Below are 14,341 nucleotides of genomic sequence, written 5' to 3'. Positions count from 1 at the left end.
TTGGCTAGGCTAAGTGAGTGGGCGAGGATCTAACAGATGGAGTATAACGTTGACAAGTGTGAGGTTATCCACTTTGGAAGGAATAATAGTAAAATGGACTATTATTTAAATGGTGAAAAATTACAACATGCTACTGTGCAGAGGGACCTGGGGGTCCTTGTGCATGAATCACAAAAACTCAGTTTGCAGGTGCAGCAGGTGATCAAGAAGGCAAATGGAATGTTGGCCTTTATTGCGAAGGGAATGGAGTATAAAAGCAGGGAGGTCTTGTTGCAATTGTACAAGGTACTGGTGAGGCTGCAACGAGAGTACTGTGTGCAATTTTGGTCCCCTTATTTGCGGAAGGATATATTGGCCTTGGAGGGAGTACAGAGAAGGTTCACCAGGTTGATACCGGAGATGAAGGGGTTAGCTTATGAGGAGAGATTGAGTAGATTGGGCCTGTAGTCGTTGGCGTTTAGAAGGCTGAGGGGAGATCTTATAGAGACATATAAGATAATGAAGGGGCAAGACAGGGTAGAGGCAGAGAGATTCTTTCCACTTAGAAAGGAAACAAGAACTAGAGGACACAGCCTCAAAATAAGGGGGAATCAGTTTAGAACAGAGTTGAGGAGGAACTTCTTCTCTCAGAGGGTAGTGAATCTCTGGAATTATCTGTCCATTGAAGCAGTGGAGGCTACCTCATTAAATATGTTTAAGTCACAGGTAGATAGATTTCTGATCAATAAGGGAATTAAGGGTTATGGGGAGTGGGTGGGTAAATGGAATTAAACCACTATCAGATCAGCCACGATCTTATTGAATGGCGGGGCAGGCTCGAGGGGCTAGATGGCCTACTCCTGCTCCTATTTCTTATGTTCTTAATACATGGGGTTATGGGGATAGTACCTGTGTATAATTGTTGTTGGTGCAGATTTGATAGGCTGAATGACCTCTTTCTGCACTGTAGGAATTCTATAGTTCTATGATTCTAAACTGGATGGGACAAGGGAGTTTGCAAAGATGCAGGCTTTCTAAGGGACACGTTACTGTGCAGATAACTAGGGAATTGGGACAGAAAGAACATTTACGATTATTGGAGTTAGGAGAATAGAGCCAAAAGTATTTATCAGAAGAATTCAAGGAACAGTAAACAAAGTGTTCTGAGTTAAAGAGACAATTGCAGTAACCAGATTTAAAGTAGGACAGCAGACTTCAGAGGTAAATTAAATGTTTGATGCCACTGTACTGGAGTCTGGGAATCAAGTGTTAAAGCAATTGTGAACAGTTTGTACAATTAATAAAAAGAAATCCTAAAGGAGGAATTGAAAATCTTGGACTGGATTCACTATTAAAAGTGGAGCGGATGTTTTGTTTAAAAGTATCATTTGAAAAACCTAGACTGGATTTCGGAATGCAAACCACTAAGGGAAATGATTATGAGAGAAGATTTTTAAGCTTGTTTTTGGGAGTGAAGTTTGGAAACTCAGGGGTGGGGGAGGATTCTATTCCATACATCTGTGGGCAGATGTATGATGGTGACAGATAGTGCGTAATGATATCCACAGAAAGGAAGGAGGAGAAGTATGGCAGGGCTGTTGCCTACCACTGACAGTACAGTTCCTCTGTTGTTCGTTAAGCATAGGAATGTGGTCCAGGACATGTAGTTATTTTCTAGGTGGGGAATTGCCACCACCCCAGCTCAGGACTCTTCAATTCGGGGGAACAAAGCGTTTTAAACCCGTATTACCCAACCCAATGAACTTTGGTGAAAACAGAGATCCAGCTCTCCAGAAGGCTGATCTTGGCACTTTTTGGGATGTGCCACTTCATGGGTGTTTGGGCCCATATGAATATATTTTTAAAAATCAGACTGTTTCTTTCTATCCCATTAAATTGGAACTTTAGCCAATTTCTCTCTAATGTCCTTTTGTACCAGATGAAAATATCACTGATTCTGACCACCCATCCAAACATTAGGAATAATCAGAAGTCTCACAATACCAGGTTAAAGTCCAACAGGTATATTTGGTAGCACAAGCTTTCGGAGCGCTGCTCCTTCATCAGGCTGCCCCTTCATCCTCCGGCGTTGGACTTTAACCTGGTATTGTGAGACTTCTTACTGTGCCCACCCCAGTCCAACGCCAGCATCTCCACATCAACATTAGGAATGTAAGCAGAGCTGCTAATGACTGCAATCGTACTAAATACAGATATAATTAGACTCTCCCCTCAAAATAAATGTGTGAATAACATGAGTATGAACCTCATAAGGAATTCACTGGAGGATACATTTGCACTTAAAGTCAGAAAAAAATACGGTGGTCACTCAATTTTCTGGTCTGCACACACACAGATATGCTAGATAGAAAATTGCTAGATAAAATGTGTGATTTAATTTGATACATATGACAGAGCTAATAGGGAATTTCCATGAATATGATCACGTAATTTGATCTCTGCAGTCTTACGAATGTGGAAAAAATTCTCAAGATAAAAGCTGCTAACAGTTATCTGAGTTTGTGAAACTTGGAAATGTTAATGAAAGGCTTGAATCTTGTAAATGTTGATGTTTACAGGGACCTGGGTACACATTACGAGGAACATGGGAAGTTAGTATGAAGCTACAGCAAGCAATTGGAAAATCAAATGGGATCTTGACCTTTATTGCAATGGATTGGAGTACAGAGTAAGGAAATCTTACTCTAATTCTATGGTGCTTTGGTGAGACCACACCTGGACTACTGTGCACAGTTTTAGTCTCCATGGCTGGGGTTTTCCAGTCCCTTCGCAGTGGATTTTCCAGTGGTGGAGGTAGCTCGGCACTGGCTAGCAGTGGGATCTTCTGGTTCCGCCAAAAGCAATGGTATTTTCCATGCCTTGCCAGCCTCACCAACGGGAACCTGCTGGCTAATAGCAAGCCACCACTGCCACTGGATCATCCTGGTGCATGTCTAAGGAAGGATATATTTGTCTTGCAGGCAATATGGCAAAGTTTCAATAGATTTGTTCCTGGGATGAGAGAGTGTTAATGATGAGGTGCCTGTGATGACTTTAATGAGGCCCACAATGTGGACCTCTTCAAATACGAGCTCCCTGATTAAGGCAGTAATGACTTGTCCAATCTGGAGCCCCACAAATGCACATAATGTGGAGTGTCAGAGTTACTGGCATTTCAGCTTTATACTCTGTATGAGGAAAGACCTGTCTGAGTGCAGCTTACTAGGTAAATAAATCTGAATTTGGTGAAGGGACACTGGCCTCGGAGGAGTTATTTCAGTGCCGAGTAAATTGGGCCCATATTCCCTGGAATGTAAAAGGATGAGGAGTGATCCCATTAGATTATATATGATTCTGAAGGGACATGACAGGGTAGAAACTGAGGTTGTTTCTACTGGCCGAGGAATCTAGAACACAGGGGCATAGTCTCAGATTATGGGGTCAATCATTTGGACTGAAATGAGGAAAAAAATTATTCACCTATATAGTTGTGAATCTTTGGAATTCTTTACCCTAGAAGATTGTGAAAGCTGCATCATGGAACAGATTTAAGGCTCAAGTGGGCAGATTTAGTCTCTGAAGCGATAAGGAGGGCAGATGGGAAAGTAGAATTGAGCCCGAAAATCAGCCACGATTGTATTGAATGGCAGAACAGGATAGACAGGCCATATAGTTTAATTTTGTTCCTATTTTGTATGCTCTATTCCACCATTCTCTCTTTCCCACCACAGAAAGGAAGACACAGCACTGATGAAATTGTGACAAAACATCAACTCCATTTCTCTCTATACAGATGCTGAATATTTCCAGCATTATAACATTGGAAACCTTGTGCCTGCTCTGCTGTTTGATAAGACCATGGCTGGTCTGACTGTGGCCTCAACTCCACTTTTGTATCTACCCCTTATACCCTTTGACTCCCTTGTCAATCAAGAATCTATCTAACTCAGCCTTAAACATAATCAATGACATTGCTTCCAATGCTCTCTATGGATGAGAATACCAAAGACTGACAACCCTGAGAGAAAAAATATTTCTCCTTATCTCCTTCTTAAATGGGAGACTCCTTATTTTTAAACTGTGTCCCCTAGTTTAGTCTCTTTCAAAAGGAGAAACATCCTCTCAGCATCCACCCTATCAAGTCTCCTTAGGAATTTATGTGCTTCAATACGATCACCTCTCATTCTTCTAAACCCCAAAGGATACAGGTCCAACCTTTCCAATCTTTCCTCATAAGATAAACCCTTCATCCCAGGAATCAGTCTCTGAACTGTTTCTAAAGTAATTATGTCCTTTCTTAAGTAAGGAGACTAGAACTACATACAGTACTCTGGATATGGTCTCACCAATATCCTATACAATTATAGTCTCCCTACTTTCATATTCCATTCCCCTTGCAATAAATAACAAAATTCCATTTGTTTTCCTAATCACTTGCTTTACCTGCATACTAACTTTTTGTGATTCAAGTACCAGGATATCCAGATCAGTCTGTATCCTAGAGTCCTGCAATCTCTCTCCATTTAAATAATTTACTACTTTTTATTCTTCCTGCTAAATTGGACAGGTTCACACCATATACTTCATCTATCAATTTTTTGCCCACTCACTTAACCTATCTAAATCCCTTTGCAGATTTCTTGCGTCCTCCTCACAATTTACTTTCCTACCTATCTTTGTATCATCTGCTAACTTAGTAACAATACATTCAGTCCCTTCATCCAAATCATTGATAGAGATTATAAATAGTTGAGGCCTGAGCAGTGACCCCTGGGGAATTCAACTAGTTACAGCTTGCCAGTTGGAAAATGGCCCATTTAATCTCTATTCTCTGCTTCTCGTTAGCTAATAATCCTCCATCCAGGATGATATGTCGTCCCTACACCATGTGCTCTTATTTTGTGCAGTAATCTTTGACATGGCCTTTTGGAAATCCAAGTACACCACATTTGCAGGTTCCCTTTTATGCACGTCACTTGTTACTTCAAAGAACTTTAATAAATTATTCAAACATTGTTTCTCTTTCACAATGGCGATTCTATCTGATTGCATTAATATTATTTTTAGGTGCCCAACTAAAACATCCTTAATAATAGATACCAGTATTTTCCCGATGACAAATGTTAGGCTAATTGACCTGTACACACCTGCTTTCAGTTGCATCCTGTTACATTTGCTATTTTCCAATCTGATGGAACTTTCTGGAATCCAGGAATTTTAGAAAATTACAACCAATGCATCCAGTATCTTTGTGGCTGCTTACTTAAGGATGTTACAATAACCTCATCATCTATGCTTCAGATGCAATGGTGAACAATCTTCCTCTACCAATGACACTGGTGATACAATTCACTCAGAGAGTGCAACTTAACTGAAAGCTCAGCTTTCCTCATATTTGGTTTTTCTGTACATTTTGCACAATTGTGCATGTCATGGCCATCTGCAGTACTATTCAATGTTGGAAATATATTTGACCTAATTCTTATCTTAATGCAAACATTCTATATACTGAGTTTGGAGGTATAATTATCTTACCCAGCAGGACAAGAGATGCTTATAATCTCTGCACCTTCACAAGATGTTTCACTTAATGACAGTAACTTCATTGCAGTGTTAACGTAAGCCTTACTTGTGACTAATAAATAAACTTCAACTTTAAATGGATGAACCTAACAGCTAAACCTCCCTTTTTTTCTCCTTAAATTGTTGTAGTTACAGTTTCCTAGTTGTTGCATTGGCAAAAGATTGTTGCTAAAAAGCCCATCAACATCCCCATGAGCCTTTGTTGTCCAACTTGACCTATTTTCTTTTGCTAAAAAGCCCATCAACATCCCCATGAGCCTTTGTTGTCCAACTTGACCTATTTTCTTAAAGAATGCTGGCAAAAAGGTACTGAAATTATTTCATCTCACTTTCTCCCAATGCAGTGCTGTAGTCCCTTTCTAATTCACATCCTTTTCTCCGAGATAGCTGACACTGTCCTTTAGTACTATATATTTCTAAGCAACTAGAAGGAACCATAGCACTGCTGTGGGAGAATGATGTAAATATCAAAGAAAGTGGTCTGCCATAACAAATCACTGGGTGTTAATTACTCTGGGACATCTTAAGATGTGATATATTTGACAATGAAATAGATCCAGTGTTCTCTGAGATCCATTCCATCACTGAGTCTCCTTTGATCTGAAGCCTGCACCTGGATTTATCATGTCCAGATTTACAATTGATCTTTAAATACTGTGTATCCCTTCAGGGGATGCTACGGGATACATCCATGTATACCATAACAGGCTAAAATAGAATCATGCAGTGCAGAAGGAGGCCACTCAGCCCCTCGAGCCTGCACCAACCACAATCCCACTCAAGTCCTATGCACATAACCACATGCATTTACCCTAACTAGCCCCCCCTGACACTAAGGGGCAATTTAGTATGGCCAATCCACCTAACCCACACATCTTTGGAGTGTGGGAGGAAACCAGAGTACCCGGAGGAAACCCACGCAGACACGGGGAGAATGTGCAAACTCCACACAGACCGTGACCCAAGCCGGGAATCGAACCCGGGTCCCTGGCGCTGTGAGGCAACAGTGCTAACCACTGTGCCACCATGCTGCCCCAAATGATCTGGTTATGTTTACTTATGACTTGAAAAGTTTGTGTAAGCCAGGCAATACAGCAAGGCAATAAAAAGAGGTACAACCCACAAAGATGTAAAGTACCTTTTCCTTGAATGTGGGAGTGAAATCTGCCTTTGCCATAGAGTAAGATGGGCTCATAGTGAATTAGCGGCCTGTGTTACGCAATGCCTGATTTCCTTCTCCGTTGAAGTCAATGAAGAAGAAAACTACGTACACTGTAAAACCAACTGCTGAGGGATGAGGCTGTCATGCACAACTGGTGAAGATCAATATCACCCCCATGTTTCTTCGATTACGATAAGTGCAGGGACTTTTGGATGAACACCTTGTCAGTCTCTTGGTAGATCCTCAAGAAGTGATGCTGTAGATAAACAGTTTGAATTTCAGTTCACCCAGAGTTCAGATATCTGGGCAGGCATGAAGCTGTGATTTATACCATGGAATGTCTTTTCTGTTACTACCGTTCCCGCAACATAAACAAACAGATGGACTGAGTGTGTAATGGATCTTACACCTTATAAGGTGAGCCATTGGTGTCTGGATTCTCATCATTTTCTTTCCAGGTTTGCCTTAATAGCTCAGCAATGAGTGAGATTGGAAAGGTCAGTGCCTTCATCTGTCAATCCACATATCAACAATACTTTTAACTCTTCTCGCCACCCAGGACATTTGGCTTCATTACCTTCTGAACAAAACCATTTAAATTAAAAAAGAAATATATTTATTGGATTGAATTTTGCCTGTTAGATGGACAGCCTGACACTGGCAGGAAATGCGTGTTGTAGCACGCTTGGGAGACCGGCAACCTTATTTCCTAATTTTACAGGCAGCAGCCATTAAGTGGGTCTGATTGGGTGAAGTAGGTTCCATCCAATACTGCCACAAAACAATAGAATGGTCCCAAAGTCATAGCTGACTGAAGCCATCTTTAAATCAAATGACTCTGTCTAATGTCATATAAAGTAAAACACAGCAATTTTCACATTAGTCAAAATGAGGCCTAAATCTATGCTCAGAGGACACTGAGATTATACATTGTTGAGTTCATGAGTGAGGGAACAATCCAAGTGGGGAGATGGGCGTGAGGGCTACAATGGGGAATTTCTTTTTGTGGGAGCTATACAAAAGCTTTAGTCCTATGAGCATTGTATTAAGGTGGCAAAAATCCTTTCTCACCATGGGAGGAATCACCTCCACTTTAAAGATCGTCAAGTGTCAAGACCAATTGCCGACTCCGACCTCATTCATGTTAGAGATGCACCCTGTGGTGTGATCCAACAGGAGGTGAACAATTAGCGATGATGTGTGGGACACGGATGTGTGAAATCTAATGGAGAGCCCACAATAATGCATGGCCAGCAGCCCCCTGGGAGATGTGAGTGTTGCTGAGGCAGATGGTATGGGCGAGGGCACCTCAATGTGGGAGTTCTGTTAAAAGGCTTCAGTGTGATTCATAAAAATGATGGCCTCAGCTGCTATCGTCACCAGTGTGGAGGAGGATTCCTCTACAAGAATGCTTCTGACCGCCTAACCACTTGCTGTGTGGTCATCTCTGATGCATTGCCGGGCTCTTGAGACAGTACAGGGCCCATAAGCCTTCTATAAGCTTACAATTAACAATTCTTCTTAATGAGGGGATTCCATTTGAAATTTCTAATTACAATATGGCTTTCAGTAGGGTCACAAAAAAAGAGCTAAATAGCCTTGTTTCTTGATCATGAAACAGGACAAAAAAAAGACATATTTACATAAGGCATGTCCACAGGTGGGCTGAAATCCAGTCAATGCCATATTGTTGTGGGTGATATTCAGGCATCCCTGACCACCACATCTTAGCTTTTGCATTGGCTAATTGTTACAGACCAGCAAACTTTATCGATTTTCTCCAACCACTTGTCTATAAGCAGAAGTTTTGAATTATTGAGCCATAACATCTGGACTCCCTAGCACTGGATTTGGCGGAAACCCCAAATGACTTAAATCGCTAACTTTGGATGGTACCCCAGGATTACACTAATAGTTGAGCAGAAAATGTTCAAAGAAATAAAACCTCTTTTCACCTCTGTGCAACTATTTTAAACACCCAGACTGATCCCAGCACAGAGCTCCCATCAACCCCAGACCCAACCCAATCCCTTTGCCTGGCTGGATCCCCCCATGCCACCCGAAATGACCTGAGCCTCTGTTCTGACACAACTGTACCCCACACAACCCGACCCTTCATGACCATGTTGTACCTCCCCTTCCGACCCAACCTCCCCACCCGAGTCTGACCTCTTCACCCAGTGTCTGACCCACCCCCAGTGTTCAACACCTGGATCTGCCCAAGCCAACCCCACCCCCCGATCCAGCTGCCCCCCCCCTCCCCCCAACAATTTTGATTCCCTGACCTGACCCAACCCGCCACCATTCCGGTATCTGATTTCACCCCTCCCCACTCCCAACATCCCCAATGTACGATAATCCACAGCAAACTTGAGTTAGGATTAACTCACAAGGTTTCATTTATTTTCACATTCAAAACCCAGGGGAGGAGTGTTAGCAACTCCGCACTCCATAGACACATCCACACAAATACATACACACAAATTCACACACACACACACACACGGAGGGATAGAAATAAAAACAGAGAAATAAGTATTAGTTCATGTGTTTTCAGAATCCGAAGTCAGAGTCCAATGAGGAATTCTTTCACATAGACATTTGTGTTCAGCTGGCTAAAGTCCGGAGTTGTAGCATCCACTTTCAGTTGATGCTGATAACACAAGATGAAGTAAATGTACAGAGATGGGGTTGGTTCGGTGTGTGATAGCAAGTAATCTTCCAGCAGAGATTGGCTTGATGTGCAGGCTGCTGCTCTGCTGGAGAGGCCTGCTTCTTGGTGGCTTACCAATTGAATGTTAAAACAGCAGACTGATGCTTTCTCAGTTCTCAAAGGACTTTAACCTGATGTTGTTAAAACTCTTACAGCAGATTTGCAGGCAGGGTTTTGTGATTACCAGGAATCTGTACACTGAGGTGTGAGATTCAAAAAGCAGAGAAAATAATTATTCTGCTCTTGAGGCCCCTGTGGGGGTGGGGGTCGGAGGGGGGGGGGGGCAGGGGTGTAATTCACAGACAAAGGGTCATTCCCATGGTCATGTGACTTGTAACAGCCATCTATTCCAAATTAGCAATAAGGATAAAGTTTTAACATATGGTGTCGAATTTCTTCCCATGTTGAAGGAACCCAACACTATTGTTAATGAAAGGTGTAATGCATATTTAAGGGCCTTCTTCAAAATTTTATTAAAACTGATCAGAGGATGCATCAGACAAGTTCTGTTTAATTGTCGATGTCTTCTGTGGCCTGATCAGGACTCAGTAAGCATCTTCTGGAGGTTGTTAACCACATGCTGGGTGCAATCTTATCTGCCGTTCACGCCACACTCCTGCTGCAGCGAGGTCGGAGAATTTGGTGGCCAGCCAAATCTGCATTCACTGCAGCAGGATGAGAAAAACCCGCTGGCATGAACAGTGATAAGATTCTGGCCATTAAGTTTTAAATTTTTATCCTACCTTAACAAGGAGCCAGAAGGCACAGTTTTGTTCCCCCACCCGACCTCCACAGCAATGCTTCAAGCTCTCTCTTCTTCAATCGCAATTTCTTACACACCTTTCCCCTACCACCATACCTATCTCACACAGGACCTGAGCTGGGTCACAGATGGTCCAAATTGGTCTTCAGAAAACTGGAGAACTAAAATTGGATATCCAGTTGGCACTTAGCACTCATTAGGATTATTCAGGTGAGACCCAATTTTGGACAAGCCTCAGACTTCTGGCTCTTGGTGATGCTTAGAGCTCACTGATCATCTTGCACCCAAAAACAGGCCTAAACCAATGTCGTCCCATGGTTGTGACCCAAAACCTTTCTTTACCAAAGCAATATGGGTTCTATTCATAACAGGGATGACAGATTGTACTTTACTTATGAAAGTGGTAATTTAATGCAAACTAATTCTTAATTTTTAATGACTGGATTATAATAATGGAAGAATGTTTTCTGCATAGTTTAATGATTATGATGGGAGGTATTTGTCAAAAATGACAATCAATTCTGAGAAGTAATGGTTAACCTTCCCTGTAAAATTCTATCCCTTCCAAGTCTACAAAATGTGAGGCTGAGGGGCAGATTGATCAAATACCAGCCGAATGTTTCTTTGCACCTCAACTGGTAAAACATTGAAATTGTGTGAGAATATTGTGTGAGGGTCTTGTGCTGTGTTTTTGTATCCAAAATCAAGGACAATGTAAACTGTAGAGGATAACTGGTCTGTTAATAATTAGAATAACTTTATCAGGCAGCAAACCTTTTTAAAATAGCCTGCATAAATCCTTACAGCTGAATCATTTGTTTAACATCTCATCACAATTACTTATTAGGTCAAAGTTTTGATTAGAAAGTATTTGGCAAAACTATTTTCTGTTTTGGGGATTATGAAGTATCACGTGTTGCTTTCATCATGGTAATGTGTGCACATTTGTGTAAATGAGACAATGAAATGTTTCAATAATGTGTTTTTATGCGTTTTAACATTGTGCATTTATAAACAAATAAAAAAGGTGAACCAAATACATTGTAATGAAGATGGTAATCATGATATGTGCATTTTTTCTTTTACTTTTCTTTCAGTTTTGTAAATTTGTAGAGTGAAAGTTGTTTTGGGGAATACTAAATCCTGCTGTGCACTCATGAAGCCCAGACATATGGCTAAATTGGTCTCTCACCCTGCAAGGGTTTTTAAAAAATTTTGCAACTGCCCAAAAGATTCACTAGGTGTCAGACTTTCTAAACTGTTGTTCTTTCCCACTTTTCGATGTCGTTCGGTAACTATTTCCAATTTTTTTTCATTACTCGTTAAGCTATTGAACCAGATTTCTTACAAAAGAAGACAATACTCACACTGGCATTGGATAATAAATCAGCTTATGACTAAATCTAAAATAATGCTACAGGCTACAAATTATAAATAAGAGATTTGTTAATGTTTCCTTCTGATTTAACAGTAATTCAAACGTTGTTCTTAAAGGTAGATACACTTGAATTTCAAGTTTTTATTAACAGATTGTAAAGCATGAAGTATTTCACTATACTTTATCTCATACAAAAGCGACAGGGCAAAACATGTACAACAGCACTAGTCAACATGCTGGGCTAAAATCAAGTAAATTTTCATTTTTATGATCGTATCTTTCAAATAATCGACTTGAGGACAGTGCAGCAAACCACATGTTTTACAACAATGGAACTGTTCAAGCCTTGTAAAAGTTTCAAAAAAATAATTACAATATAACATAGTAAAATATTATTTATCAATAATATAAAACTTCAAATCTTAAATCCAATCCGGTAGAAACAGCCATTTAGTGCATTATTTTTTTGGCCATCTGTGATGCATTATCTTATCGGGGAGAATGAGTTTTGCGTAGTATTTTTTGTCTCTTTTGAACAGAAATCTTTCTATTAAGCAAAAGTTTAAATATAGACTAGTGAACATAAATACTACTCCCACCCTCTTGAAAGCAGGAATTTTCCCCTGAAGTTGAATTATGTGCTGTCAATTAATGTTCAGTAATGCTTTTCATGCTACTTAACTGGTGTGGTTTAATCAAAAGCAGATCCCTGCAATTGCCCGGTGTAAGATTCAATATTCATTTACCTACAGCAAAAAAACAACAAGAACAACCCGCAGACCATAATCTCTTCCATAATCATATGCAACAGGAAGTTCTTTTAAGATTATCACTGATAATACTATTTTCACCTCACAGTTAACTTTAATTTCACCATGGTCACTATCAGATTTTTATGTAGTATCGGCTCATCGGAGGAATTTTAAAATATATGATTTTGTGTTAACTGGAGGAAACAGGAACAGATCATCATTGAATGCCAAAAAATGGCTAACAATTACACTTTGAAAAACTTTGCAAAAAATTCCAAAATAAATAATTTTAATTCCATGAATCCCACCAATTTTAAGAAAAGTGGGTGATAAATATGCAGTCTTAAAATTAACTAATTTGAGCAACTATATTGAAGGAGTTCCAGGGTGTTACTTTGGAATATTCTACCTTTGGTGACCATCATAATTAAATTGTTCTGCTTACCTTTGTAACCTGTAAAGGCTGCTTGTGCTCTTTGCCACCTTGCAGTCTGAATCCCCAAGGTGCTCCACCACCGATTGTGACACAGACATAATCCCCAATGCCCATGGAGGTGAATTTGTATACAGCTTCCTCTCTGTGGAACGGGTGAACCTCTAAGATGGAGTGTGTGTCAGACTGAAACTGCTTTCTAGTTAGGAGATACAGCTCAGTTTGTCTGAGAAAAAAGGCAGTCACTCAACACAGTTACCAACCACTTACAGCACCACAATATAATGTACGTCAGAGGAAGCAGCTCAGCCCCATCCAAACAAAGTTATCCAGAAAGTGGAGCACACAAGAGACAAACTGCAACACACCAGTGACTAGCTCAAGATAAACAAGAGGAAATGTAAGGGGGAAAAAAAACAGAGAGCAGTTATTATTTCCAAACTGAGAGCGGTCGCTATTCCAAAACAGAGGGCAGGCAGCCTGCCTATTCAAAAAGAAACTCCTCCCATCTCATGTAAAAACACAAAAAGCAGTTCAGCTGGGAAAGAATCCAGAAAGTAACATAGCAAACAGATATTAGGGAAATTCGGAAACCTTAACAGTCAGCAAAACAGAACCTACAAAGACTGCACAGTGAGGAGAAAGGAGCTGACTTGAAAGGAATTGTAATCTGCAGCAATTTCAAAAATGTGGCTAGCTACAAAGATATATTGAGAAGTATTGATTAGGGCTGTTGTTGTTTGGGGGATTTTTCCCTTGCGTGGAGTATCAGGTGAGTCAAATCTTGGGGAGTTTTGACATCTTTATAAATGTCAAGTCAAAACCCTGATACATAAGTTTTAAGTTTATTTATTCGTGTCACAAGTAGGCTTACATTAACACTGCAATGAAGATACTTTGAAAATCCCCTAGTTGCCACATCCCAGCGCCTGCTCGGGTACACTGAGGGAGGTAAATGCCTCTGTGCATTGTATTATCCAGTACTGGTGTAAGACACTAAAGTTTCTGATTCCTGCTGAGCTACTTGATCTTAGCAGCAAAAGGGGGCATTACTGATCCCAGACCTTCTAGGCTAGAAAGTGGAAAAATTAGCCACATTAGCCGGCAGTTATTCCATATTTCAATGATCCCTGCTGGAAATCAGGCACCTTGGGCATTGGGTAAGAACAGTAGCTCAAATGTGATGCCCAGTTAAATAGCCTGATAACTCTCACAGTGTAGGCTTATTTATGAAGAATGACCAATTACTTGAGGTACCTGATGGCAGGTACCACTTGTGAAAATGTTTGCTGGTGCAGGCAACATCTTCAAGTGAGGAGAATGGGAGAAAAGGGAGGAGATCAAATCAGCTGAAGAGCTGTTGGTGCTAATACAGCATTTGCAGAGAATGATAGAGCTTTGTAGACTCGAAGCAAAATACTGAAACATTGTGTGAGATTTTCTGGTCGTGCCCACCCCAAGACCGTAAAGTTCCACCTGAGGTCAATGGAACTTGAAACGGTCCATCAAATCTTCCGGTCCTGTCCATGACAATTCACACGGCAGACGGGACTGGAAAATTTATCCCATTAACTTCTC

The 14,341-nt window shown here is 40.7% G+C and overlaps 1 protein-coding gene across 1 annotated transcript in view; it reads right to left on the bottom strand.

Annotated features, from left to right (window-relative positions):
• Nucleotides 1-12,929, bottom strand: part of LOC144494304 (synaptopodin-2-like) — a 72,586-nt gene extending 59,657 nt beyond the window's left edge. The window contains exon 1 of the mRNA XM_078213818.1: nt 12,776-12,929. Coding sequence (XP_078069944.1) covers nt 12,776-12,880 — 105 coding nt within the window. The 5' untranslated portion in view covers nt 12,881-12,929. The remainder of the gene's footprint in view (nt 1-12,775) is intronic.
• Between the last annotated feature and the right edge of the window lie 1,412 nt (nt 12,930-14,341).

This window comes from Mustelus asterias, chromosome 1, assembly GCF_964213995.1.
Source record: "Mustelus asterias chromosome 1, sMusAst1.hap1.1, whole genome shotgun sequence".
NCBI classification, from domain to species: Eukaryota; Metazoa; Chordata; class Chondrichthyes; order Carcharhiniformes; family Triakidae; genus Mustelus; species Mustelus asterias.
Note: the sequence above shows the minus strand (reverse complement) of the source record. Positions and strands in the feature narration are given on the sequence as shown.